A 26,906-nucleotide genomic window follows, 5' to 3' on the forward strand; every position below is an offset into this window, starting at 1 on the left:
TACCTACCTGATGCTCATTAGGTAATAAGCAGGCAAGTTTACCATTTGATCACTTTGATACTGACATTTTAAAGAATTCTCCAGTATTCCGTTTGACAGATATGTATGTAGAATTCTTCTGTGTCATTTTTATTTTTTCTCTAAATATTTCTGGCCAGAGATAAGGTTCTCAACAGAGCTAACCACAGGAATTGTGTGGATCATCAGTGCTCATGACTGGCGAAAAAAACTATCCTTGGTTTTGAACCTCTTCCTATATCTTGTTTGCTAAAGAGTATGATGTGCTTTCTCTACAGCACCCATATTAAAATGAATAAATATACAAGGCTTCTTGAGCTTTATAAGTCATTATATATACTGAATGTCAACTGCAGATGATATTGTTCTTCACTGTGTTACAATTTGATAAATTCCCTTTAAAAAAAGCATTACACTCTTTGGAGAAATATTAGCCATGGAGTCGGTAGGGTTCTAACTTACTTATAAACCTCACCAGTTATACAACATTGCTCTAAACTAGGTTGATACCAAATTAAAACTGAGAAGCCTAATGAATTAGCCATGCCAAAATACATTGCTTTGAACCAGAAAAAAAATTCACTGAGTAAATGTTTCTAGAGCATTTTCAGAATTGCGTGAATCCATAAATCTCAAACAATCTAGGAGATTATAATGAAATCTACCTGAGGAAAAACAATAGATTCTCTAAATCCTAGAAGAATTATAATATTCCTAGGGTTCAAGGTTTTATTCAATCACAAGTTTCAGTCAAATCCTAAATGAAATCAGAAGTTTCCCTTTGAGGAAAGTCTTAGTGAGTTTTCTCTTCTTAGCACTTAGAGAAAATGTGGATTTGTGCAAGCCGTAGAGATAGATGCCTAGATTGAATAAACAAATGGCCCCATCTATAACTGTTGTAATTTAAGGGACTCTGAGAAAACCTCTACAAATGGCATTCCTATAGGTTTGGTGTTACTCTTGAGCTGACTCAAGTGAACCAAATATCTTCAAACAGTGCTGTCTCCATATGATGTGACGCAAGTGGTTGATAAGTGGCAACCCCCTGTCTTCACAGCACCTAAAGCCATGGAGAAGTTTTCAGTAAGCTACAAACTGGGACTTAGCTCACTGTACTTTTTTTCTTTTATGCAGCATCGCCATGTCAGATATTCAGAGAAATATTACTAAGTCCACTATTTCTTTTTTTTTTTTTTTTGGTGAGGAAGATTGGCCCTGAGCTAACATCTGTGCCAATCTTCTTCTATTTTTTGTATGTGGGATGCCACCACAGTGTGGCTTGATGAGTGAAGTGTAGATCCATGCCCAGGATCCAAACCCATGGACCCTGGGTCTCTGAAGTGGAACCCTCGAACTTAACAACTAGGCCACCAGCTCGGCCCCAACAAATATTTACTGAATGCTAATTAGTATGACTACTATAGGAGATACTGTGACTAAAAGTTCATCATCCCACGGGAAAAAGAAAATAGCATTTGTTAATCACCTACTATGCGCCAGGAACTGCACAAGATCCTGCAATCAACTCAAAATAGTGTGAAGTGGGTAATATGCATATTTTAGACATAAAGAAACTTAATCTTAGACTCTTTCACTTGTAAATAATAGGATATCCAATCCAAACTTTTTTAAACCAAAAGGAATTTGGGGGCTCATACAGATGGAAATTCTAGAGCCAGTTCAATCATAGCTGAAATTTGGTCTACAGTAATGTAACCACAACTCATTTTTTTCTTAATCTATTGGGTTTACCATCTTCTGTCTTGATTTCAGATCTAGGTTTCATGTGAAGTGAAGATAACTGCTATAGTTCTAGATTGTCTAGACCAGCATGCACAGAAAGCAGAAGTCTCTTTCCAAAAAGTCCCATCAAAATGCTCATTGCAACATATGGGGTCCGAGTGGGTTCAATGCTCATGTCTGAACTAATTATTGTGGCCAGAGAGAATTCAGGGACTTATTTGTCTATGCCTCTGCCAGGTGCTCCACTTCCTCAGTTAGTAAGTGAAAAACTTATGCAAAAGATATGGACCCAAGAAGAGGGCAGGGTTAATCCCTAGCAGACAAATTTTTAAATTTAAATTACACAGTTTAATTTCCTTAGAATCACACTGTAGTAAGTGGTAGAATCTGAATATGAATCTATATCCTTACAGTTCCAAAGTTTGAGTTCTTTTTAAAAAGTCCTTTTTTTAAGTTTTATTAACTATAATGATATTTATATCACACTATAGGAAAATAAGACAAAATTTGTATTCAATATCCTATTGGAACCTGGAGTGGTGTCTGACATGTGAACAGTTGATGCTTAATACAACAGTAGTGAATAAATAAATGAAATATACTGACAACTGATGTGAGGTTGAATGCCCTTAACAAGAAGTAAATTCTGAGGGAAGTGCTCTCATAAATGACAGAGGAATTGAAAAAGTTGCATGAATTAAAGTTCATTTGAGCTTGGCCAGGATATTGATATAAATTAAGAGGATCTAAATGAGAATCAGAAAGAGCACGTTAGACAAAACAAATAGTTAAGTGGAAACAGGAAAGTATAGGGGCTACTCAGGTTCACATTGGCTGGACCACAGGATGTGGACAGATCAGTTTTAGGAGTTAAGGCTACTAAAGGAGGTGGGTTCAATGTACTTTGGACTTAATCTATGTGCAATAAGAAATATATTAAGTTTTTTTCTTCCCCCTTTCCAATGCAGGATTGTATCACCATAGCTATAAAGTTAGGAAGAAGAATCTAATGGTTTTCTGGTGAATTCAAGTATGGAGAAAATGAGAACAGTAAAGCGTTAATTGCGTTAGCAGGAGGAGAAGTAAGAGAGCTCAGCTTAGGGCTGTGTCTGTGAGACTGGAGAGGAGCAGATTAATAAATAGACATTATGAAGTTAGACATAAGCAGACAGCAAAAAATTACAGCAGGATCTGCAGGGACTGTAGACACCACACTGTATTTTTTCTCTGTCCCTTCTAAAATCATTTACTTTTGGAAGAGGAAAATTAAGCTGATATAAGTGATATTAAATACTGTGTTACAGGTCCTAAAGGAGCTGAAGAGCTAGTTTCCAATCTAAGTCAGCGTGAGTCTCAACTACAAATGAGAAATAATAAAAATTCAAAATGCCAAGGGGACTCCAATTAGGGAAATTATAACAAATTTTATAAATGGTGGCTTTGAGACAAGTCTTGAAGGGTTTATCAGGCAGACAATGAAGAAACAAGGCATTCTGCAAATCAATGCAGACAAGCAAGAAAATATGGTGTAGGTCTATTGTGAAGAGTCAAGTTTTGTTTTAGCAGAGGTACATAAAAGCAAGAGGAGGGAATGTTTTAAAAGTGAGCTTAGGATAATTTGCAGAGGGCATCAGTCATTAGGTTTCACCCTGAAAGCTGAAAAAGGACTTGATTACTGTAATGTATTAAGTGCTAAGACACTGAATTTAGACAGAACTAAGTTTATAGCTGGTTCCAACACTTATTAAAGTGATTCACCATATGTAGGATAGGGATAAAAATTTATGTCACTGCTAGGTTTAAATGAGGCAGTGCATAAAAAATTCTTAGCTCAGCGTTTGGCATAAAGTAAATGCTCAATGTTTCTTAATTACTATTAACATATTATACAATAACCGTAGGAATAAGAACAAAAACTATAACTAAGCAATACAACCTGAAAGCATGTAAACATTATTGTAAACTCAGTTATAGTAGACTTGACTTTATAAACTCATGCTTTAGCTTCAATATTAAAATAAGAAAATTACAGAAAATCACTTTAATGGTGACAAGAAGTTAGAAATTACTAATGAAACCCTGTTAAACAATGTGAATAAATGGTAGTATATTGCCTGTATTTCCAGTAAATTTCTCATATACCTGGTCCACTTTTCCTTAACATTGTCATTCATTTATTTCTTGCTAAAATTCAAATTCTTGATTTATTTCTGTGCATGACTTAGAAAATCATTCTCAGTTTATCATAATAAAAAAAGTGAATCTCTTTAAATTATTTACGTTATAGATGTACAATAAAAATTTAATGTTATTGTTTATGTTTCATTTGTATAAATACAATAATGAAAAATGTTTCCCTAATGAATTTGAAATTTTAATAATGACTTTATGAATCAGAAGAATAAATATAATTTATCTCCCTTCTGTAAACTTAATATTATGGTAGTCCAGAAAGTGTTTTCAAGTATTTTAAAATATGAAAAGATGGTAAATGGATCGATTTAAAATTAGATAAATGGTAGAAGTATCAAAAACATTATTAACGTATCTTAATTTTATATTGGCAGGGTACAGGTCAGATGCAGGAAGTGAAAAATGCAATAAATAGATTAACGTAACCTCTCTTTTTGTAAGGGCTCTGATTATGATACCCAAATAATATATCTTTTGAAAATTCACAAAATATATATAATATGAAATTATCATAATAATGTACATCCCAAATGACTATTGCCAAATGATTTCTATTCTACTCTACTTCTATTGTTAGAAAAGTCATTTGTGTCCAACAAAATCTTTTTGAATTAGATTCCATTATTTCCCAGTGTGAATAATAACTTGAATGAAGGTAGAGGTTTTTGATGTTAAACCTACCAAGCAAATTTAGCCTGTAAGCAAGAAATCAGGAAGGCAAGTTTAGCCAGTATAAAGGTACGTGTATCTATGATCTATTAAAAATACTTCTTTACATCATCGTCCTATATAAACTAATCTGTTTTCAAATTATTTTCATGTATTAATTAAATGAATTTTGTCAAGTTTTTTTAAATAAGAAATTCAGAAGTTCGACGTACTCTATGTATTTGATATTAATACAACAGTTTTTAAACCGAATTTAAACATGTACTTTAATTAAAAACATACGCAAGGCTTCCTGTCACTCACAATTGATAAATAATCTGATTTATATCAATAGGGAAAAAATATAGGTTATTTTAGAATTTTCTTGGCTTAGTAAAAATAAATCAGCCACTACTTTCATAGCATATGCAAACCCTGATTCTGTTTTTAAAAAGAATCTATAAGCTATATTTATGTATCCAAAATTATGTAAGCATAAAAATAAGCTTCTACATTATGGCAAAAAATGAATTACTGTAATTTTATACTGTTTTTGTTGAAAATCAGTTGTCAATATAGAAAAACCCCTACAAATATTTCATTATCCCTACCCTCTCACATTAAAAAAAAAAAAGAAGAAAGGAAGAGTTTCTATTAGTATAGAAAAAGATTCAACTAGCCTCAGTCTAAACAAATACAGAGGAGGTTTTAAGTATAACTAACCCAACAAGCAGTTTTAAGGGTCAATTAAGGTAACTGTCATTTTTATTTTCCCTGAAGCTGTCTATGTATTTTGATTCGTTTTGTGAGGTGTGTACACCCTACACCATACTGGTACATAAACCAAAGGATAAAACCCTGGCAGTCTGATGTTTGTTGCCTAAAGTTCTCAATACGCTCATGTGGTTATGTTGAGGGTTTCTATTCATGACTTATGACAAATTAGACTTAATAGACAGTTTCTCCACATATCTACTAATTTGTTGAGTTTCTCTGTTAACAGTTAATTTATAAGGCTGTCTGACATCCTTTTCATGTACTTTGGTATTGCTTGAACAAAATCTTAGCTTTAAAATTGACATTTTGGTGCATGATTTCTTTTTCAGTAAGAGAAGCAAGAGATCGAACACTGTAACATAACCATTAAATGTTAACAAGTGAACATTCTTAATTTAATTTAAATGAAAAAAATTGCATTTGTCTAAATATTCTTTGACTGACTCGCAATAACCAATTTCTTTTTCCTTCATGGATAGCTATAGCGAGGCTACATCTACAGATTTACAGCTAAATTAAAATGGTACAAAATATTAACTCAGGTTGATTCGCAGTGAATAGTTTTTACGGCCTCAAATCATTGTAAAGACATTTAGTATCAGTGCCCCCAATGTTGTCCATCTAAAGACATCTCCCACTACAACCCCTAATTTTACATTTAAATTAACTTTGCTTTTATGGTCAAACAAAATTGAAAATTGATGTATATATAAAATAAGTATTTAAACACTTTCACAGAACATTTCCAAAATATTATATTGACTAATCATTAATTTTTGCGCATGCTATCAAAAATAAAATTATATATTTAATAGTATTGCCCTGTTGAGCCACAGTAGGAGTCCTTCATTCAAAAGAGAGATTTGTTATGTTATACTTGTATTTAAAGTTTTAGCATATTAATAAAATGTCACATCAAGAAAAATTTATGAATTCATAAAAGAAGATGCTATGGTAAAATATATCATCTTCTTCAACAGAAAAATAGTATATCAACTGAAAGATAGAAAGAACTAGAAATCTCAATATACATTATTCTTTTTGTATACATGTTTTATGAGAACTAGTTAATGCCCCACATGCTTGATTCAGAATACGGCAGTCTAATCTATTAAACATACGTATGAAATAGAACATGCAATGTGCACGTTAAATTCATGGAAGAAATTGCTTAAGTTCTCAGAATGAGCTCTACCTCTCTCTTAAGATGTATTGCATTGTATCAGAACTTATGATATATTTCTCTGTCCGTCTTAATTGTTATCTGAGTTTGTTTTTACTACTAAGCAAAGAAAGCCAAATGATTTATGCATTCATATCATTTACTCGTTTAGGGTAAAATAAGTACGATTTACCATTTCCAGCAAAACACAAATCGTATTTGATGAAGGAAAAGAAAACCTAGAAATTTGCTATAAATATACCGCAGCTGTCTCCTAAGGAGAATACTGGGTCCTATGAAATGGCTAGCCCTGTGTCTTACTGAACACTTTGATGAGTTAGCATAAGGACCTCTGAAAGAAGAAGCAAGAGCTATTTTACTTTGCATAATAAAACTGAAGAGGCAGATCTGCAATGTAGAGTGTTTCTAAATTACATGTTATTAGTGCTCCATTGATTTCTTCAGTAAAAAATGCTGTAGAATGAATCTATTTAGAGGCTTCATTAAATCCTGGAGCTTGGAGTCTACTAATAATACCTGTACATCACTTCTCGTTTTTTAAAATAATGAAATCTCCATATTTTAAAAATAGGTTGCTCTTTAAATCTAATCTTGTTTCCCCATAAGACAAAAATATTACATAGCTAATGCAGGCTGCTAATCTGACTAAGTGACCATTCTGTACAAAGAGGTGGGGGCCTATGCGATTCATCCACCTTGGGTGATAGGCTCTTTTCTTACAAGGCTCAGATAGAGCTACGCCCTGTCAATACAGGACCACGTCAGGAAGCAGACAGGGTTCTCTGCCTCAAGAAATAATACAGATAACAAACTGAACACACACTCACAACACCGGGCTGCAAGCACTAAGTGATTTTCTCTCTAAGCATTTTACACTCGATGTGTGAGCTGCACTAAAATGCTAAAGAAAGTCGACAATACTGCTTAAAATAAAAGCAAATCCAGTAACCATAATGAAAAAGGAGAAGAATGGCATTATAGATCAAAGCTTGAAGGGTATAGTCTGTTTACTTCTTCAGAAAGAAGATGAAGAAAGTTATCAAGTGTTTATGTAGAAGAAGCTTTGCACTCGTATAAGAATGCTGGAAGGTTTGCCAACAATGATTTGCATATGTGTGTGCATCCACATACATAAAAGTATACGTATAGACTTTGTTTAATAAACTATTTATGAATGTCTTCTGTTTTTCAGATAGTGAACTAGGCTCTGAAAAGGTAAGGGGCCCATGAGATAGCAGGTCCTGACAATCTCAAGTGTGTGTTTGCGTGGAGTGGAGAGAGAGAATAAAGATGCTCAGGAAACTGAGGAAAGGGAAGGTCATAGTTTCAGAATTTAAAAATGTTTCAGATATTCACTATTTGAGAGAATATAGACAGAAAGAGCTCTGGCCCCTGGGATATTTGAAATTCTTTTTGTTTGTTAGTTTATTTCTCTTTGTGGGAAGAATTAGCAAATAAGGGTGAATAAAGAAAAAAAGTGAATCTTACTGAATTATGATTTTGTGAGATCTTTATCTAAGAACCATTTTTGGAAACAATTTTAATTGTTGCTTATCATCCTGAGACTATACTTTTCTTAGAAAGGCATCAAACAACTGATACTTTCAATTTCTGATAGGCTAGTATTTTAATGTAACTAGACAATTTTAGTGCTAAAATTGTATCTCCATACACCTGGCCTGTCCATGAATCAAGTCACAAGTGTAGAGTTCTTGATCTATGGCTAGCCGTATATATAAATTTGCTTTAACAGATTTGATAAAATATGGAAGAGAATGATATACTTTAACTTTCACTTTCACAGAATGTTTATTTTTCCCTTGAAGAAGCTTTAAGGAAACATATATCAAACTCAATCCCTTCTTAATCATTTCCTTGCTGTAATTTATAACGGGAAAGGAGTGCTACAGACCTCTCTCCAGACTGCCAGAATGGGGCCTGCTACTTGTTATTTCATTTTTCTTCATCTCTTGCAAGGGAGCCATAGCCATTGGCTGTGCAGGGATTATGACTGATGGGAAACAGGATCAGCCCTTAGCCCCTGACTGCAAGCACTCTTACATTAGACTCTGAGCGCTCATTCCACTTTTGAGGATTAAACGAATGCCTGCCAGCTACTTTCGTCCTTTCCCACCCACCCAAATTGAAGAGTAATGCTGTGGTCCACTTTCTGTGGAATTCCTGGAATATACAATCTGAAATATTTATTCGAAACCTGTTTCATCTTGGGGTATGTGTTGGGAAAGGGAGGAGCGTTACAAGGAAACTTTTGCAACATTATATGTTTGTTTCTTTTCTTTAGCAGGTCAAGCCCAGAGGAGGAGAAAAGTGTGGGAACAGGCATTTTCAGGTTTTTATATAAATGCCTACTACTTTCAAGGTCTCCCTATCACTGTAATTTACAGATATACTCTAATCATCTTATTGCTTAACATGTAATCCTTGATTGAAATACACACACACACCCTCGCGAGTACAAACATTAATTTTAAGACATTGTATAATCAGCCAATCAGCCTATAAAGAAACATGATGATAATAAAAACGTCGATTTCCCAACTGCTCCATTTTTCTTTCAAGAACAGGAGCACTTATAGGGAGATTTCTAGAGAAATATAACCCAAAGAAACAGGAGAAGTAGTTTGAAATTCTAGGCAATATGACCAAATGATGATTTCAAGGTTAGGCAAGCCTTTCAAAGCATCTCAAATAGCATCATCTAAGTTGCAATCTTCCCTTTCAACTTATAGGACTAGTCCTGGAGTAGTACATAAATCGGAAATAGCTTCCTTCTCATATTCACTGTAAGTGTCCTCTGTGCCAATTGACATTGGCGGGCTTGAACTAGAGGGGATTAAACTTGTCTCTAGTTGCACTCTAACTTGAGAGGGGACAAGAGTTGGAAGAGGCATGATTTGCAGGTGTTACAATGGTCAGGCTGTAAATACATCCTTTTTCAAGTGGCACCTGGTTTAAATTGTATCAAAGGTATTACTTTATTCAATGAAAACTTTAAAGCACAGTAAGTTGCAATCTTTGCACATATCACAACTAGAAATCAACATTTAAATTTTTCTCTTTTCATAATGGTACCACAAATAAAACACAATCAATAACATAAATGCTCATTCTCTGTGAGATATTGTTGCTTTGAAGTTTAACACAACCACTGTAAAAACTGCTTCTAAAAAAAATAAACTTATTTTTTCAATTACTTTTCAATATCTGGCTAATTTCAAAAAATTGATAACAGGGGCTGGCCTCATAGCCTAATGGTTAAGTTTGGCACACTCCACTTTGGCGACCCAGCTTGTATGACCGGGCGTGGACATACACCACTTGTTGGCAGCTAGGCTGTGGCAGCGACCCACATACAAAATAGAGGAAGATTGGCACAGATGTTAGCTCAGGGTGAATCTTCCTCAGGAAAAAAAAAAAATTGATAATAAAACCACTAAATCCCCCATATATTAGCCATATCATAAAATATTTAAGAAAAGTAGAACTATGATACTATTCAAATAGATCTATTTACATATAATGATATTACAATATCATTTGTTCTTTGGATACAAATTATGAGTAGAATAATGAAAGTTTTTGCTTTATATTTGCAGAGCACTTTTTATTAAAAAAGATAATAAATTATCATTTCAATTTTTAATAACATTAAATAGACATAATCGATTCTTCTGAGAATTATATATGTGTTTTCATTTATAACAGTTGTTTTTTTTTTTTTTACCTATCTGGATATTTTTGTATATAGAAAAAGATAAAAACCAATATTGAAATTCTTCATATAAAAAATTTATATTTCTCATGTCATTACAAAACACACTCCTTTTCCACTACATAATCTCCTCAACTTTAGAATTGTGATTCATGATTTATTAATTACTTGCTGAAGTTTAAGGTTTTAAGAAAATTCTCTATTAACTGCAAGTCTGAAAAATGAGTGTCCAGTTAATATACATTGCCATGAGTTACTAATCTGAAAAATACATCATTTATTAAATATTCAATGGAACTATTTTTGTGAAAATTAACAGAACATAAGAAATATTTTTTATTCTTACTTAAAAATAAAAAGGCATAGAATTATAGAGTGATTTAAATTAATATATTTCAATAAGCATAAAATCATCTATGCTATTAACTAAATTTTAAGTAATTTAAATTTTCATTAAATAATGGGGGAAGGGATTAACTATCTCACACTCGGGTGTATTAAAAATATCTACTATAGAGTTTTATTAACCTTTTAAAAATGAACGTTTAGTCCATAAGTATCTAGTCAGTCCTTTTCAGAAGGTCAGCAAATAGTAGGAACTATTGGGGAGACAGACCTGTAATACATCCTCTCTTGTCTTCCAGCAAACTGTATTCACCATTGAGGCTCACATGTGCATGTCTTAAAAAATGTTTCCAGGTTAGTCCAGAGTTTTTCTGCATCATCTCCTGGACGAGCCCTCATATTCAAGAAAGACGAAGGCACGGACACAAGCTTGGTCCAGTAACCAGAACTCAGCAGTTTAAAGACCATTCTGATTTAGATCAAACGTAATGTGATCTAGCACAGCCTAGGATTTAGGTAATCTGATTTCTATGGAGAAGGAAAGTATAAATAAAACCAAAAAGGGATATTTTCACTAACAAGCTCTTACTCTATAGGATAAAACAGGAAAATTGTTATGTGGCTTAGTCTGTGTCGCTCAGGGAATGGGATGGAATTCAGCTGAGGAGCTGAATGAGTGGATGGCCCTCATTCTCGGATGTTTTTTAAATGGAAATTAGTTTACTGAAATTCAAATTCCTCAAGTCATTCAAAAAGAGACCTAAATTAGGCTCTCAAAAATTTTTAAAGTGCTAAGAATTTCACATTATCTTAAAAAGTGAACAACTTCCCACATTTTGTGAAGATTGATTAGTTTTTTGAACCTATAAGTTTATCTTTTAATATAGATTTATAAAGTAATTTTGATTCTCTTAAATTCCTCAGTCTTGATTCATTTTACATACTAAACAAGCCTGAGAATTAGAGACACAGAAAAAATTTAAAAATGAAGAAAAGAAAATGAGAAGAAACCAACAGGGAAACACAGAGACTTTTAGCAAAATTGTAACTAATCGCAGGGGAGCCCCTGCACCAGTGTAGATTATGAGTAGTGTGGGAGATCAAGATTTGGCCACTCTGAAATATATCTCTTTACCTTGATTGTTTTCTCTGATGGACATTTGACCTCCCCCACTACCTGCCTAAAGAATTTGACATAGTAACTCCCTCCTGGAACAGATCTTCTATCTGATGGCTGTAATATAATGTAAAATAGATGTTACAATAGAAAAGGCCTCAACAAGCCCATCTTATGTCTCTCTGGCCACATTCTCTGGATGGCCCTGCAAGGAGCTGCCAGACAAACATTTACATTTATAAGGGAAATCTCCATTTGTAAAGGTATCTCCCTCTCTGTATTGGGAAGGGGGGGATGGCCTCATTTCTAGAGACTTATCAACGTGGAAGGTGAGGCCTTAAATCTGCATAATAACCTTACTCTTGTTTACTGTGCTTTAGTGGTAATCTCCTGCAACTGACTCCCCCCACCCCCAACATCCTCCTTTGTCATTGGCTGAACATGGTATTTAAGACGAGAATCTCTGCTATTGTGTTAAGAAACGCAGTGTCCCTGGTTTCTCCCATGTATACATGTTATTAAACTTGGTATTATTTTCTCCTGCTAACCTGTCTTGTTAATTATTTGGCCAGCCAGAAGAACCTTAAGGGAAAGGGCAGAGGGGGATTCTCCCTCTTCCCCCACAGTAGTCTGGGCAACAACTATTACGGGCAACTTAATATTCAAACATTATTTTATTCCAGTCCTTAGAAAGATACGAAGTAAGCTGGCTAAACTCACAATGGTCAATGGCAAATGGTGTTGCTGGGACATTCAGGCTTACATCTGTCTGACAGGAGATGTAAGTTCTTATTACAGCTATTTACTGCTTCCACACAGTTCACGTGTTCTTGATGCGGTACTTGTGGCATGTTGGATATTGCATCGGATGCTGAGAAATCCAGTTCATAAGAAATACAGTTCTTCCCTCAATACTATACAGTCTGGTTTAGGAAAGAGTGTAGCACTTTCTTCCTTCTTTATTTCCATTCCTATGAGAAACATGAATTAAGTGCCTGCCGGTTTTTAGGCACTAAGGATATAACATCCCGCCACTTGTCTGGGAGATTTCAGACATTGGAGATATAAATTATGTGAAATGAGAGTGTAGCAATCTGAGAGAAAAGCAGATTAATGTGATGAGGGGTATCGGGCAAAAAAAACTTATATTAATTAAATACATATTAGGCGTCTGACCTGCCTGGCCTGAAAATACATACCAAGCACAACAGTCAGAAAATAGTCTCAATTCTGAAAAACACAATTCACAAAAAGATCAATCTCAGCAGCACGTATTTAAACATATGCCAAATTTGGTTAGAAAAATACGTTAATGAAATTGGTAGGGGGAGAAAACGTTTCTATCCCTCAGATTTTCCTGATGTGGAATAAATCCTCTTTATGTTAAAAACACTTTACATATTTAACAGCTTGTTTTTGGAAATGCATGCTAATTTTTACTCTTACTCTTAACTTTAGTAATAGGAATAATCAATTTAAAATGCAATAGGAAATTTGATGATTGTTCATGTTCATTAAAATGGGATTCTATATGCAAGTAGGATTGCTATAATCTAATTTAGTATTCTTATAAGCATTGGCAAAACACCCATGCATTTCACTATCCCTAAAAGGAACAAAGACATTTAAAAATATCCTCAAGCGTACCTTTCAGTGTTTCTCACAATATATAGAAATAACTGAAATAAAATGTTGCCTTATACATGTTCACATTATTTGGATGTCCTTCTAGTTATTATCAGCTCCAACTCCAGCTATGTGGTAATCATTTAGACCTTAAAGATATGCTGTGTTCTGACAGTATATCAATTATACATACAAAGAATTACACATAGCACTTACTGCATCCAGACAAAGTTAAACTCCTGCCCAGGGTAGCTATTTTACCATAATTATGTAGCTTACTTGTAGGGGAACAGAAATACCCAAAACTATACAGTACTAACTCTATTAGTGTCATGGACATGGGAATTTTGCCCCAAATAATTGTATTAAAAATAGTGCATTTTTTAAAATAAGCAAAATTGATAATAGTATATTAAATACAGTAATAGGGAACAGGAGAATGGAATAAATAAAAGCAAGTGTTACGATATTAAATTATTGATTAGTAATAATTTATCAACAACTTGAAAATAACCAAGGTATATTTATTAATCGTGACACTCAACACCAATTAAGTGAAATTTTATCCTCATCAAATAAATATAAAAACATTGTATATTTTTTAGGTATAATCTCAAATGGTACCATTTTCAGTTCACATGCTGATTTTTTAGTCTCCAAACTATTATAGTGCTTGCAGTCAGACCTAAATATTACTACTTTGATGCAAATACTCTTCAAATATGCTGCATTTTCAATAAGTTATACTTATTTTTTGTAAACACGTGTAATAATTGTGTCAGGATATTATGTTTTTTAATCATTTTATTGCTGAGCACAGAATAGGCATTTTGAAAATAAGGGTCAATTGCTTGACAAATATATTAAACTCTGAAACATATACTTGGCTGCGCAAAGAACAGTTTGTCTATGATGTCTTGAGTCACAATTCTGATTTATTAATCCCTCTTTATTTTTGAAAGTTGAATTTTGCACTCTTTCAGAATTCTTATAACTCCAACTTTTAGATGAGATAATTTGCATTTTAATACAAGGGAAACAAATATACAAAAGAATCGAATAATGGCTTCTATAACAGATTTGGAGCAGTTCTCCCTTATCAGAATTCACTTGAGAAACAGAACAAAATATCAGTTTGGTTCAGATTCACTAACATTGCTAAGCAATACTTTAAAATTTTTTCAATAAATTATCAAGATACATAATACTAGAAATCGTGATATATTCAAAGTCTCCCCTTTTAAGCATTTAAACCATTTCTATGAAACTCTGGATGATTTCATTAGAAGTTGTTACTTTTTCACCTCTTGTAAATGCATAGAGAAATAGAACACGCCAACATGTTTTCTCAAACAAGTGAAGTGTAGACCTCAAACATTTCATTTCAACTTAGTATACTTCCTAATACAATTTTACATTGATTTCTATTTGGGCAAAAATGATACAAGAATGTTATTATAATATAATGAATAGATTTTTATGAGAGTCGCTCTTTCATCAGGCCAAGTTCAAATGCCAGCATTTTGCAAAAGCCTAGGAAGAAGACCCTAATGACAATTTAGAAAAATACTAACTGTAAAATTGATTAAAAAATGCAACGGTGTCTTTATAAATTCACTTCTCTATTCAGCATAAAAAGAAACATATGGGGGCCAGCCCCTTGGCACAGCGGTTAAGTGTGAGTGTGCGTGCTCTGCTGCTGGCGGCCTGGGTTCAGATCCCGGGCGCACACCAAGGCATGGATTGTCAGGCCATGCTGTGGCAGCGTCTCATATAAAGTGGAGGAAGATGGGCACAGATGTTAGCCCAGGGCCAATCTTCCTCAGCAAAAACAAGGAGGATTGGCATGGATGTTAGCTCAGGGCTGATCTTCCTCACACACACACAAAAAGGAAACATATGACAGGAAATTCATCACTAATGTTGATAAATAAAAGTTCATCAAGCAGATGAGACAAAGCTAAATCATGTGCAATTATGTGTGTACTTGTTACATAACTGAAATGTGTTGGGGATTTATTTTTTATGATTTCCCATGGCTTTCTATCAAAATTAGAGAGAATCTAAAAGTTGATCACTCTTCTTAGCACTTACCTCATATGGGTGATGATGAGTGTTGTAGCGGGAATGAAAAAATCATCCACTCGATCAAATTGCTTTCCCACTGGCTGGGTGTGGATGGTGTGGTGTGGTACATTCCCACTGGCCAGGGTTATTACCTAAACAGAACACACTGTGTTTAGATCTTGGCCATGCATTCCCTTAGTAGTATCAGCTTTAATTTTATTTAGAGATGAAATAAATCTCTGGCAGTTGTTTGCATAGGCTGTTTATTGCCATCCTCAAAATTAGCATATTAGTAAGCAAACTTGCATTCTGTAATTGTTTGCTTGTTTTCAAATTAGAAACTTCTGTTTCTATAAAGAAATAAAAAATAGAAAAAGATTTGTCTTGAACAATTTCTGCTTAAAATATAAAATAAATATACATATAAGCACCTTCTGTATTACACAAAGTTTAACCTTGCTATAAAGAGAAAAATAAAAGCAAGCAAACCTACGATGTAAATAAGATATTAGCTTTCTTTCTCTCTCCTTCTCTCTCTCTCTCTCTTTCTTCCTTTCTTTCTTCTTTCTTTTCTAAATAGCTTTATTTAGGTATAATTGATACACAAAAAAGTCAAAAAACTGGTCTCCTATAGAACAAAGTTGAAAACATAGGACTGAAAACTCCAAAATAAGTCATATGAAATATTTTAGCTCTCAGAAATCTTAGAATAGATAAAATCACATTTTAAAATTTTTACTCCTACAAATTTAAAATAATAGATTTAAGTAAGTTTTAATCAAAGAGGTTTCTTCTAACTATTCATCATTAGTTGATTTTTAAGACTTTTACAATCCAGTAAAGAAAGATCACTACATTTAAACCCTTTTATTCCTCATATCCCATTATGCACCAAATTCTGTCAGTTCTTTCTTCAGATTTCTCATACCTTCGTGTTTTTTTCTATTGTCTCTGTTGCACAACCACTGTTCTGTGTTAGCCTTTTAAAGCACTTTTCTGCCTTTATTTTTCCTCTTTTAAATCCTTTCTACATTGGGCCACCAAATTAAACTTCCTAAACTACTGACTGACTCTTTAAGTTAAATAGACTTTTCTCCCTCAAAACTGAGTCTCTCCCTTTGGTTTTTACGACAGAAGTAAATAGCCTTTTTATTTTTAGGGTTTTTTTCCCTTCATTCAAATGAGTATACTTTCATTGAGTTCCATTGGAAATTGCCATTTTCAATGAAAATAGATTATTATAATAGTCAGGATAGGCTCAGTTATGTTACAGTTAAAAAAATAAAACAAAACTGAAAACAAATCTTAAAGTCTTAGTGGCTTAGAAAATAAAGATTTCGTTTCACACCTGTTACTTTCCCAGGATATCTACTATTTTCATTCAGGATTCCATGCTAAAGGAGAGGCCAACTACCTTGAATGTTTCCACTCACAACAGACCTCATTTGCCAGCACTAATCACACAGCCTCACCTAACCAAAAGGAGCCCACCATGTGCCCAGAGGAAGAGAGAACCAAAGTATTTGATAAAAGCTTTAACGACACTCTACCTATTTTATTAATGAATAGCAGTGAAAAAGTCATCACTGGATTTTAGCTATTCATAATAATGTCCAAAAGACTTTAATAAAAATCAACAGGAGTAATAAGAAAGGAACTCTCCAAACTTTCTTTCTGTTAGATTGCATGGAAGTGTATAATTCTCAAAATGTGTGTACATGTATTTGAAATTAATAACAATACTTGCACTGACAGCGGCAATAATATTTACTGAGAGCTTGCTATGTGCCAATATGTGTCCTACATAGTTTACAGGCGTCACAAAATTTAATATTCAAACAACGCTATAATGTATGTGAAAGTATTTCATGCCACTGAAGATATATTAACTGAGCATCTCTTTTGTTTGCATAGTCCTAGGTTGTAAAAAATACAGTGCCACTTCCCTAGTTCCCCTCTGTCTGGACTTTGCTCCCTGATGGTTCTAGGTCCTTCTCGCTGATGGAATTGATTGCCAGGTTCAGGACCGAGCTGACTAACTGCAAGGACACACAGACCGATCTACGAGGCCCAATCTGGCAACAACCCTTGGCTCATTCCTAATGGCATCCTGCCGCTGGTCTCTCCACGTGTGATGTCTTCCACAAACCCAGAGCCACCACCTCCCACTGTCACCCGATCTGGCTGGGGCTTACTTCCTGCCCAGTAGCAAAATGTAAGGACTTGATTCCAAATTGTTCCCTGAGGATATTTTCTTCTCTAACTGCTGTGCATTTGAAAAGACATTACATAAGAATTGTGAAACTGTGCAGATGATAGATTCATGATTTTTAGAACAGCATTTCTTAAGATTTCATAAGGCGTAGATGCCTTTTAAAAAGAAGATAAATAACTATGATAAATCTTTGAGAATTTATCTGAGAACACTAATTGGAAAATCACTGTCATATATATCTAACATTATGACAGTTTATGGGTTTTTATTCATTAATTGTAAATATTACAGAAAATAATCTATTTTGCTTTCATAATTGGCAAAGACGTATGATTTAATTATAACCAAAACGAAAACACAAAGTAGAAGTGTAAGTAGAGCTTTCAGATCCTTGATAAATTGCCTTTGCACTTTCAAGGGTCAGGTAGTACCGCTAGATAACACTGCATTAGGGCAAAAAGTTACTTCCTAGCCTTCACAACCTAGCATCAATCTCTCTTTCCAGTCTAATCTTTCAACATTATGGCACAGGAACACTCTAGTAAAAATGAGAGCTTGCCCATGTTTTTGGTTTGGTGAATTCAACTACTCCAAAGAAATATCGGTTCCCCTTTACAAATAAATCTTAAATCCCATTTCCTTTGGGGATGTTTCCTGATAATCCTGTTGGGAGACAATTATCCATGAATATTTTGACATTTCTGCAGTCACGTCTTTCTGAGCAAAGGGCATGGCAAACTTGGTTAAAGGATGATGGCATAGCAAAAATGTATTGGAAGACAGAGATGCTGTATTTCTCCTGAGAGATTTAGAAACTTAACTCTTTTGACCCAGTCACTGACATTCCAGGGTACTGATTTACCCCTCCTCTCCCAGGAGAAGATTTGCATATATTCCAGAGTTATAATCTCTCTCTCACAGGAGAGGATGGGCTGATGTGCTAACAGCCTAAAAAAACAGAGACACATAATACCCAAGGTCCTTCTCCCATAGTCAACTGCACTGCACATGCAGGGTAGCATTAGTCTCTCATCTCATCATCCCAAGGGGATTGGGGCTGGACAATGGACACTAACGTGCTCTGTTAGTAAGAAATGGTCTGTTCTCTGATCCAGAGACCCTGTGTTTCCTGTCAGTCTGTCAGTCTGTCTGTCTATCTGTCTGTCTATCTATCTATCTATCTATCTATCTATCTGTCTGTCTGTCTGTCTGTCTGTCTATCTATCTATCTATCTACCTACCTACCTGCCTACCTACCTATCGTCTATCAATCTATCTACCTACCTATCTACCTATCTATCATCTATCTACCAGTCATGCACATATATATGTACACATATGTGTGTATATACAGACACACCCCACACACACACACATTTTGTGTAAATAAATCTTCAATTCTTACATTTTATTTTATATTTTCAGGTATGAGACTTACCTTTCACTCCCACCCAGCAAATATCTTAAAAATTCAGTGAATCTTATTAGCATATTTTTATTAGATATGCTGAGAAAGAGAACCCATTTTTTAGTGGGCTGAATAATGTGTGGGAAGTTACTTAACACGTATCAGGTCTTTGTTTCTCCTTTCTGTATGATATTAAAGGAGTTTGCCTAAACTACTTTGTGGAGAGACTGAAACACTGGGGAAGCTATTAATCTATCCAAGTAACATGGATAGATTACAAAAGGGAGGTGAATGGATCAATTCTGAAGAATACGGTGTATTAAAAATGTATACAGCTTTAAAAGAAAAAATATTTTTAACTTTTCTAAGCTGCATTTATTTTAAAGGTAACAGTATTAAAAATCATTCATAACAATACAAGTTTTTAAAAATCGTACATCTTGACTTGTTATTTATCTTGTCAAGATTATATTTAAGTACAAAATATCAAATAACTAGACCATATTACCATATTGTGGTAGATCATTCTAACAACTGTCCTCAATGAAGATTGTGCTCTTTGCATCAAGAGATTGGCTGTATTACTCTATTCTCTTGAATCTAGGCAGGCAGTGTGACTTGTTTTGATCAATAGACTGTGGTGGGAGTGACTTTATGTGAATTCTGGGTCCTAGATCTTAATGGGCCTTGCAAATTCTACTGTCCTGTACCCTGGAACCACCACTCTGAGAAGATGCTATCCTAAAGGATGAGAGGCGCATGCAGGTGACACAAGGCACCCAGCTAAGCACCACTACCACATGGCAGACAAGGAGGGAGGCCATTTTGGACATTCCAGCTCCACTTATCGGATGACTGTACCCAATGAGTGCTCCCTGATCACACCGGTAGAAAAACTCCCCAGATTGCCAAGTCACAGAATTGTGAGTGATGAGTCATTCTTTAATTTTGTTTAAGACAAGAAGTTTTGGGGTGGTTTGATTTGCAACAATAGGTAACTGAAAAACAGTATTATATTTTAGATATTTCAAGTGCCACATATTTCTAGTGAAATATACAATGAACCATCGTTCTGATAGTTACTTTAAAATATTTCATTTTAATAGACCTGTCCTTTGTAAGTTAAATATCGCAATACTGAAAAAACTTCAGAAATATTTAAAGTATTGGTAGTGACAACTGATTAAAAATAAAAACATTGCGGGGGCCGGCCCGGTGGCGCAAGCGGTTAAGTGCGCGCGCTCCGCTGCGGCGGCCCGGGGTTCGCTGGTTCGGATCCCGGGCGTGCACCGAAGTACTGCTTGGTAAACCATGCTGTGGCGGCGTCCCATATAAAGTGGAGGAAGATAGGCACCAATGTTAGCCCAGGGCCGTCTTCCTCAGCAAAAAAAGAGGAGGATTGGCGGATGTTAGCTCAGGGCTGATCTCCTCACAAAAAAAAAAAATAATAAAAAAAATAAAAATAAAATAAAAACATTGCATTCAACAGACTTATTGAAAACTGGCAAAAGGTTAATGATTTAGAACTTTGTAAGAAGAGGCATAGTCAAGGCAGTGCTACAATCACAGGCGGTTTGAGAAATAGATAAAAGACATTTCTAGTGCCAAACGTTCCTTCCCATTCCCTGTCAGCTTCTTCTTAAACTAACTCCAAAAATCTAAAAACTGTGCCAAACAGTCATTGTCAAAATGTACATATTTTTGTCTCTGTCATGTTCTCATATAAACAACTTCAAAACATATGCAAATTTTACAAAAATGACACCACATATTTCCCAATTAGAAATGAGCCTGTGCTCTGAAAATAAAATACTATCTGTTTGGAGAAAAATGGAAATCTGCTTTGAGTCTCTGTTTAACTCTCCTGATTTCTATCTCACATGCTCCACCCTCCAGGCACCATTTTGAAAAGAGAGATGGAAACAAGAAAATTCTCATAAAAATTGGAGGGAGGTAGTAAGTTGTTGAAAGGTTGATTGTGATTTTTTTTCCCTAATGGCATCAGCTTTATCATCATAAGTTATTCTTTTTGCATATAAATCTAACCTTTGATAAATATGATCTACAATATTTTCCCATCTAAAAAAGTACTTGAATATCAACTTTTTTTCCCTTTTCCAGTGCAGATCTAGATGCGATTAAAGTACAGTCCTTGGAAGAATATCATTATTAAATGGTTATAAATATCCAATGCGATGTCAAAAGGTTTATGGATCACTATTTGCTCAAATACACTAAAATGTACTTACCTGTAGTGTTGGAGAAGTCTTTTCCATGGTACCCCAGCTTAGCACCCAGACTTGATCGTGTGATTTGTCGTAGTGTAATTTAACTGGGACAGGGTCTGTGCTTACTGCCTGTAGTAAATAAGAGTTGAAAAGAATGTTTTCAGACTGAAATAGTTTAAAACTAAGCCAAAAATTATAGAAGAATTCAAGAGTTTACACGTCAGATTAAAAATTTATGTTGCCAATTATCTAATTTTCTAAAGCCTTGTTTGATTAATTTGGACATATGTTACTTTACTCAAACACGTTTTTGCACAATTTTATATAGTCTTGTGTTCATTCATTACCTATGCAAATTGTGTGTCATGGTCAAGCTATTTAGAAACTCAAGATATAAATGATTAATATGTGCATTTTAATCAATTGTTAAATAGAGGTGAGAACTATGTTTATTCTATTAGGTTTTTCTATCCCAATGCTGGTTATGGGATTTGACCATCTATAATGCTAAAACACCAACAATCTGATATATGATTGTAGCTCTAATAACAGATTACCTAATTTAGTTTCCTTAATGAGAAATCTAAAACCACAGAAAGGAGGAGAAGCAATTTTTTTGTACCACACTTGATGTGGTAAATGTGTTTTTCTGCTAATATTTATAAAATTTAGTATTGACTTAAAGCAAAATTTCTAGAAAACAAATTGCTGCCAGGGAGCAATTTCACTCACCTTAATTTCAAGCTATTTATAGTATAAGCTAACACCTTTTTTAAGTGATTTATAGTATAAGCTAACACCTTTTTTAAGTGATTTTAAGTGATTTTTATAGTTATATATATATTTTCTAATTTTATAACACCAAACAAATTGTATTCAGTAAAAAAATCTTTATCCAATATTGAAAGCATTTCTTTCCAAAGTTCTATTGAATATCCTTAGAGAATTTCCCACGTCTTAGTTCATAATGTAATCCTCTTCTCAGTAGGTTAGTTAAGGGTAAACTATAGTTGTGGTTGACCAACATATAGAGATTCATATTTTAACTACCATGTTGGCAATTTAGGTTTACTAAAGTATTTTTTTCCTAAAACCTTGCCCTGCATTTTACCTATTTAAAATTCTCAATATTCTTGGATTACTGAGGTAATTATTGGATTTCTGAAAAGACCTATTTAAACATTTCGGTATCAATGTCCTCATCCTTTTCTTCCTGGCTAACAGAGCCACGATATTGTCTTGGGATCAGGTGGGCAGCACTGTTCTCAGGGAAGGTAGCCCACTTGGTGAGCACCAGAGATTTAAGCCAACAACTAATCCCATTCCCCTTTGACAAGTGCTAATTTTCCCAGCCTCTCTAGAGGGTTGGGGTGGTCACATGGCATATTCTAGTTTGCATATTTTAAATATTAACATGATGAATGATTTCTGAGAATGATATTGCATTTCCATCAAAAGAGACAATAACAAGAGAAGCCTTCTTTGCACCACACTCTCTCTTTCTTTGTACTTTGAATACTGTCTTATTAGGATATTAAGCCTCAATTTCCAAAGCCATTTGGACGCCATGAAACAATAAGCTTAAGAAAGAAAAACCAACACTTTGAAGATCCAGCAGGAGAAAAATGACTGAATTCTCGATAACAACCTTGAGTTGCTGCACACTTAGAATAAGTATCCCCAGACTTGATGTTATTTGGGATAATTAAATGGTTTTATTACTTAAGAAATAGTCTGGTATTTTGTTAATTGTACTCAAGTGAATGCCAGATGTTTCATTTAAATTCTTCATGTACTGATTGATAATTTCAAAGCATATATAGCAAAAGAGCCATCGTTAATCATTACACTAATAACAAAGCAATAAGATTCCTTTGATTTTTCATATTTTCCCTCTATATTTTAAACTTGATCTATGTATGATTATGATAGTCAGCCTATTTTCCATGCATCTTAAAATGGAATAATCTTTAGGTCTTTAAAACGTTAAAGATAAAATACAGTCACAAGTCACTTAATGAAGGGGATATGTTCTGAGAAATGTGTCATTAGGCAATTTTGTTGTGCAGACATCACAGAGTGTACTTACACAAACCTAAATGGTATAGCCTACTACACACCTAGGCTATATGGTACTAATCTTATGGGACCACCAACAGATATGCAGTCCAGTGTTGACTGGAATGTCATTATGAGGCACATGAGTGACTCAATACAACAAAATAGCTCAATACAACAAAAGCAACAATAACAAAGACCTCATTGTTATTCAATTGTTAGGATACAGTTATAAAAAGAGCAAAGATCTTTAGATCACTTTAAATATTACGGAACATTTTGAATGAAAATTTCCAGTTTGTCAGCTCTCATAAGGTTCTTTTCTTTTCACCAGGCCCTTTCATAAATATTATCTTATATGGCATACCACAATCCATAGGTTATGGTATTGTAACCACGGGCCCATTTAGAGCCAGTTCAAACAGACTCCATCTCTTATCAACAAATTGATTAAGGATTGTCTTTCAGAAAAACTGCAAAGTCATGTAGCCAGGGCATGTGCCAAAGAAGAAATTGTGACCTGAAATGATCCTGGAACCAAAGATCCTCCTTCTACAGAACCCAAGGACCGGGATGAGACCAGAACTTGAAAGCAGGACTTTTATCAGAAGCGAGGGGTCCCTCATTCAGGGAGATCTGGTGTTCAAATTCCTTCCCTACCTCATGCAAAAGTTTAGAACTCCATCATAAATGTTTAGAACCTCATCATAGATGTCTAAAACCTTACCGTAAATACCTGAAGCCCACCAATCTAAACCTGTCCCACCAGCGTTTCCACATGCCAACCTGTCCTCCTTAGCCTCTTAAATTTTGTCTCAAATCCTGAATCGGGGAGACAGATCTGAGGGCACATGCCCCCTGTCTCCCTGGAGATTGATCTTGCAGAATAAAAGCTGATTTCTCCCCTCAAAGGCTGGTGCCATAATTAATTGCCTTGTTTATGCTCATCGGGCAGAGAACCCCAATTTTGTGTGGTAACAGTAATAGCCACATAAAATGAGATAAGGAAACTGAGACTCAAGTCTTACCAGTCATCATCCAGCCATTGATCAGCAGGGCTGGAATTTGATAGTCTGTGTTTCTTCCCAATGTGGGAACCTCTCTGCACATGAAAGACCATCCCTCCTAGTTGATAATTTAATTCCTGAAAATGAATACATTGCCCTCCTATTTACGCATTATGTATAAGAAACGTTCTTTTGGGTTTTTTCTCTTTTGAAAGATGGAAAGAAACCCATAGGGTACAAATATATGCAGTATCATCTGTATAAGTGGTACAATCCTGATGAAAAGTCATTGAGAGGCAGTATACACCATGCTTCTGAGCACGTATTCTGAGGCCAGCTTCATATCTTAGCGTCTTCACTCAAAGTAAATAATAATAATAATAATGACAATGCTTTGGGAACTCACTAAACTCTTCTGTGGCTCAGTTTCCTCTATAATAAAATGGAGACAGTAGTACACCTACTTCAAAGTGTTGTTGTGAATATTGGGTGTGGTAGTCAATATAAAGTGCTTTAGGGTGTGTCTGGTGAATATTAAACACTATGGAAATACTACTACTACTACTACTTCTAGAAAAACTAATTGAACTAAAGGAATTTCATGACAATTAGCATCATAATGTTTTAAGGTTAGAGATGCAATATTCTTATTTAGCAGAAGAAATTGAGACTTAGAAGAGAAAGTAAATAAACAGAGTCTTTGTCCTTGAAGAATTTACAGGCTAGAGGGTGAAGGAGGAGCTTAAAATAACTTGATGTATGTCACAAAATAAAAATAAGGACCAAATGCCTTGAAAGCTCAGGGGAAGAAGTATAATGCAGGGTCAGGGAAGAGGGGAGGAGGTAATGCTTTAATTGAGCCCTAAAGTATGAATAATTTTATAAATGGGAAGACAGAGACTATTTTTTAAAATTAACTTATGAGAATATGTTCCAGGAGGTGTCAGAAGGCAGGCCATGATTAATTGCCTTCAAATAAATTAAGATATATGTATTTGAGGAGGAAAATATCCATCAATTTTCAAAACAACTTCAAAATTTGAAAAATGTCTGCTCAATGGTCTCCAAAGTTTTTGAACATTTTGTCTTTTAACATTTCAAAAGTTTGTTATTAAATTCAGTTTATTTTGGTGTTTGGTTATGAAAGCTCACCAAAGCTGAAAAAGACATGATCAAAATGAAGAAAAGCACATCTGACATACTTTATTTGGAAAATGTTTAACTCTTAGGAAAAATCTGTTTACAAGTTTTCAAGTGTGCAGATATAAAACATTTTACAGAGGAAATATTTACAGCAACAAATTTTCAGCAACAAAATCATATAACAATGATAAAAATATTTCCAAACAACCATCTTCAGGATCATCTTGCCATAACCCAATTTTCAGTTAGAAAAAACAGATATTTTCCTACTTATATTGTCAACTTTTGAAAGGGATAAATTATATGTGTTGGATTTTACAAAATATCTGCTAGTATACTCTGGAAATTACTTTAAATGATCAGTCAATTTAGACTATTAGCTTTTGTAAAAGAGAAAGGCACTATTTTTGACACCTTTCAAAAAATTTCTTGCCACAATTAAACCTGTAAGCCTCTGTGTTATAAAATAGTTAAAATGTTTCTCCACATTTTATGAAAAGGATTGTAAAGATTCTACTATCCTTGACTGCCTTCTTTCTCCCATTCCTTATATCCACAGGAAACCTGCTGGATTTGCCTTCCAAATACTGACCTCTGTAGCCACCACCATGACGAGAGCCTCTGTCATCTCTAACCTCATCATATGGTTTCTATTTTTTCTTTTTTTATTTTATTGCAGTCACATTGGTTTATAACATTGTATAAATTTCAGGTTTACATCATTATACTTCTTTTTTGTGTGTGTGTGAAGAAGATCAGCCCTGAGCTAACATCCGTGCTAATCCTCCTCTTTTTTTTTTTGCTGAGGAAGACTGGCTCTGAGCTAACATCTATTGCCAATCCTCCTCCTTTTTTTTCCCCAAAAGCCCCAGAAGATAGTTGCATGTCATAGCTGCACATCCTTCTAGTTGCTGTATGTGGGACTCGGCCTCAGCATGGCCGGAGAAGCGGTGCATCGGTGCGTGCCCAGGATCTGAATCCGGGCTACCAATAGTGGAGCGCACGCACTTAACCGCTAAGCCACGGGGCTGGCCCCATTATTACACTTCTATTTCTGCATAGATTACATCATGTTCACCACCCAAATACTGATTACAATCCATCACCACACACATGTGCCTAATCATCCCTTTTGCTCTCCTCCCTCCTCTCCTCCCCTTTGGTAACCACCAATCCAATCTCTGTCTCTATGTGTTTGCTGTTATTTTTATCTTCTACTTATGAGTGAGATCATAGGGTATTTGACCTTCTCCCTCTGACTTATTTCACTTAGCACAATACCCTCAAGGTCCATCCATGTTGTCACAAATGGCTGGATTTCATCATTTCTTATGGCTGAGTAGTATTCCATTGTGTATATATACCACATCTTCCTTATCCATTCGTCCCTTAATGGG

General features: G+C 34.7%; 1 protein-coding gene across 4 annotated transcripts in view; it reads right to left on the bottom strand.

Annotated features, from left to right (window-relative positions):
- Window positions 1-26,906, bottom strand: part of FSTL5 (follistatin like 5) — a 688,045-nt gene that overhangs the window by 44,912 nt on the left and 616,227 nt on the right. For all 4 annotated transcript variants that reach the window (XM_058550291.1, XM_058550290.1, XM_058550293.1 and 1 more), the window contains 2 exons: window positions 21,323-21,430; window positions 15,478-15,602 (listed from right to left, as the gene is read on the bottom strand). In XM_058550291.1, the coding sequence (XP_058406274.1) occupies window positions 15,478-15,602; window positions 21,323-21,430 (233 nt within the window). The remainder of the gene's footprint in view (window positions 1-15,477; window positions 15,603-21,322; window positions 21,431-26,906) is intronic.

This window comes from Diceros bicornis, chromosome 11 (genome assembly GCF_020826845.1).
Source record: "Diceros bicornis minor isolate mBicDic1 chromosome 11, mDicBic1.mat.cur, whole genome shotgun sequence".
Taxonomy (NCBI): Eukaryota; Metazoa; Chordata; class Mammalia; order Perissodactyla; family Rhinocerotidae; genus Diceros; species Diceros bicornis.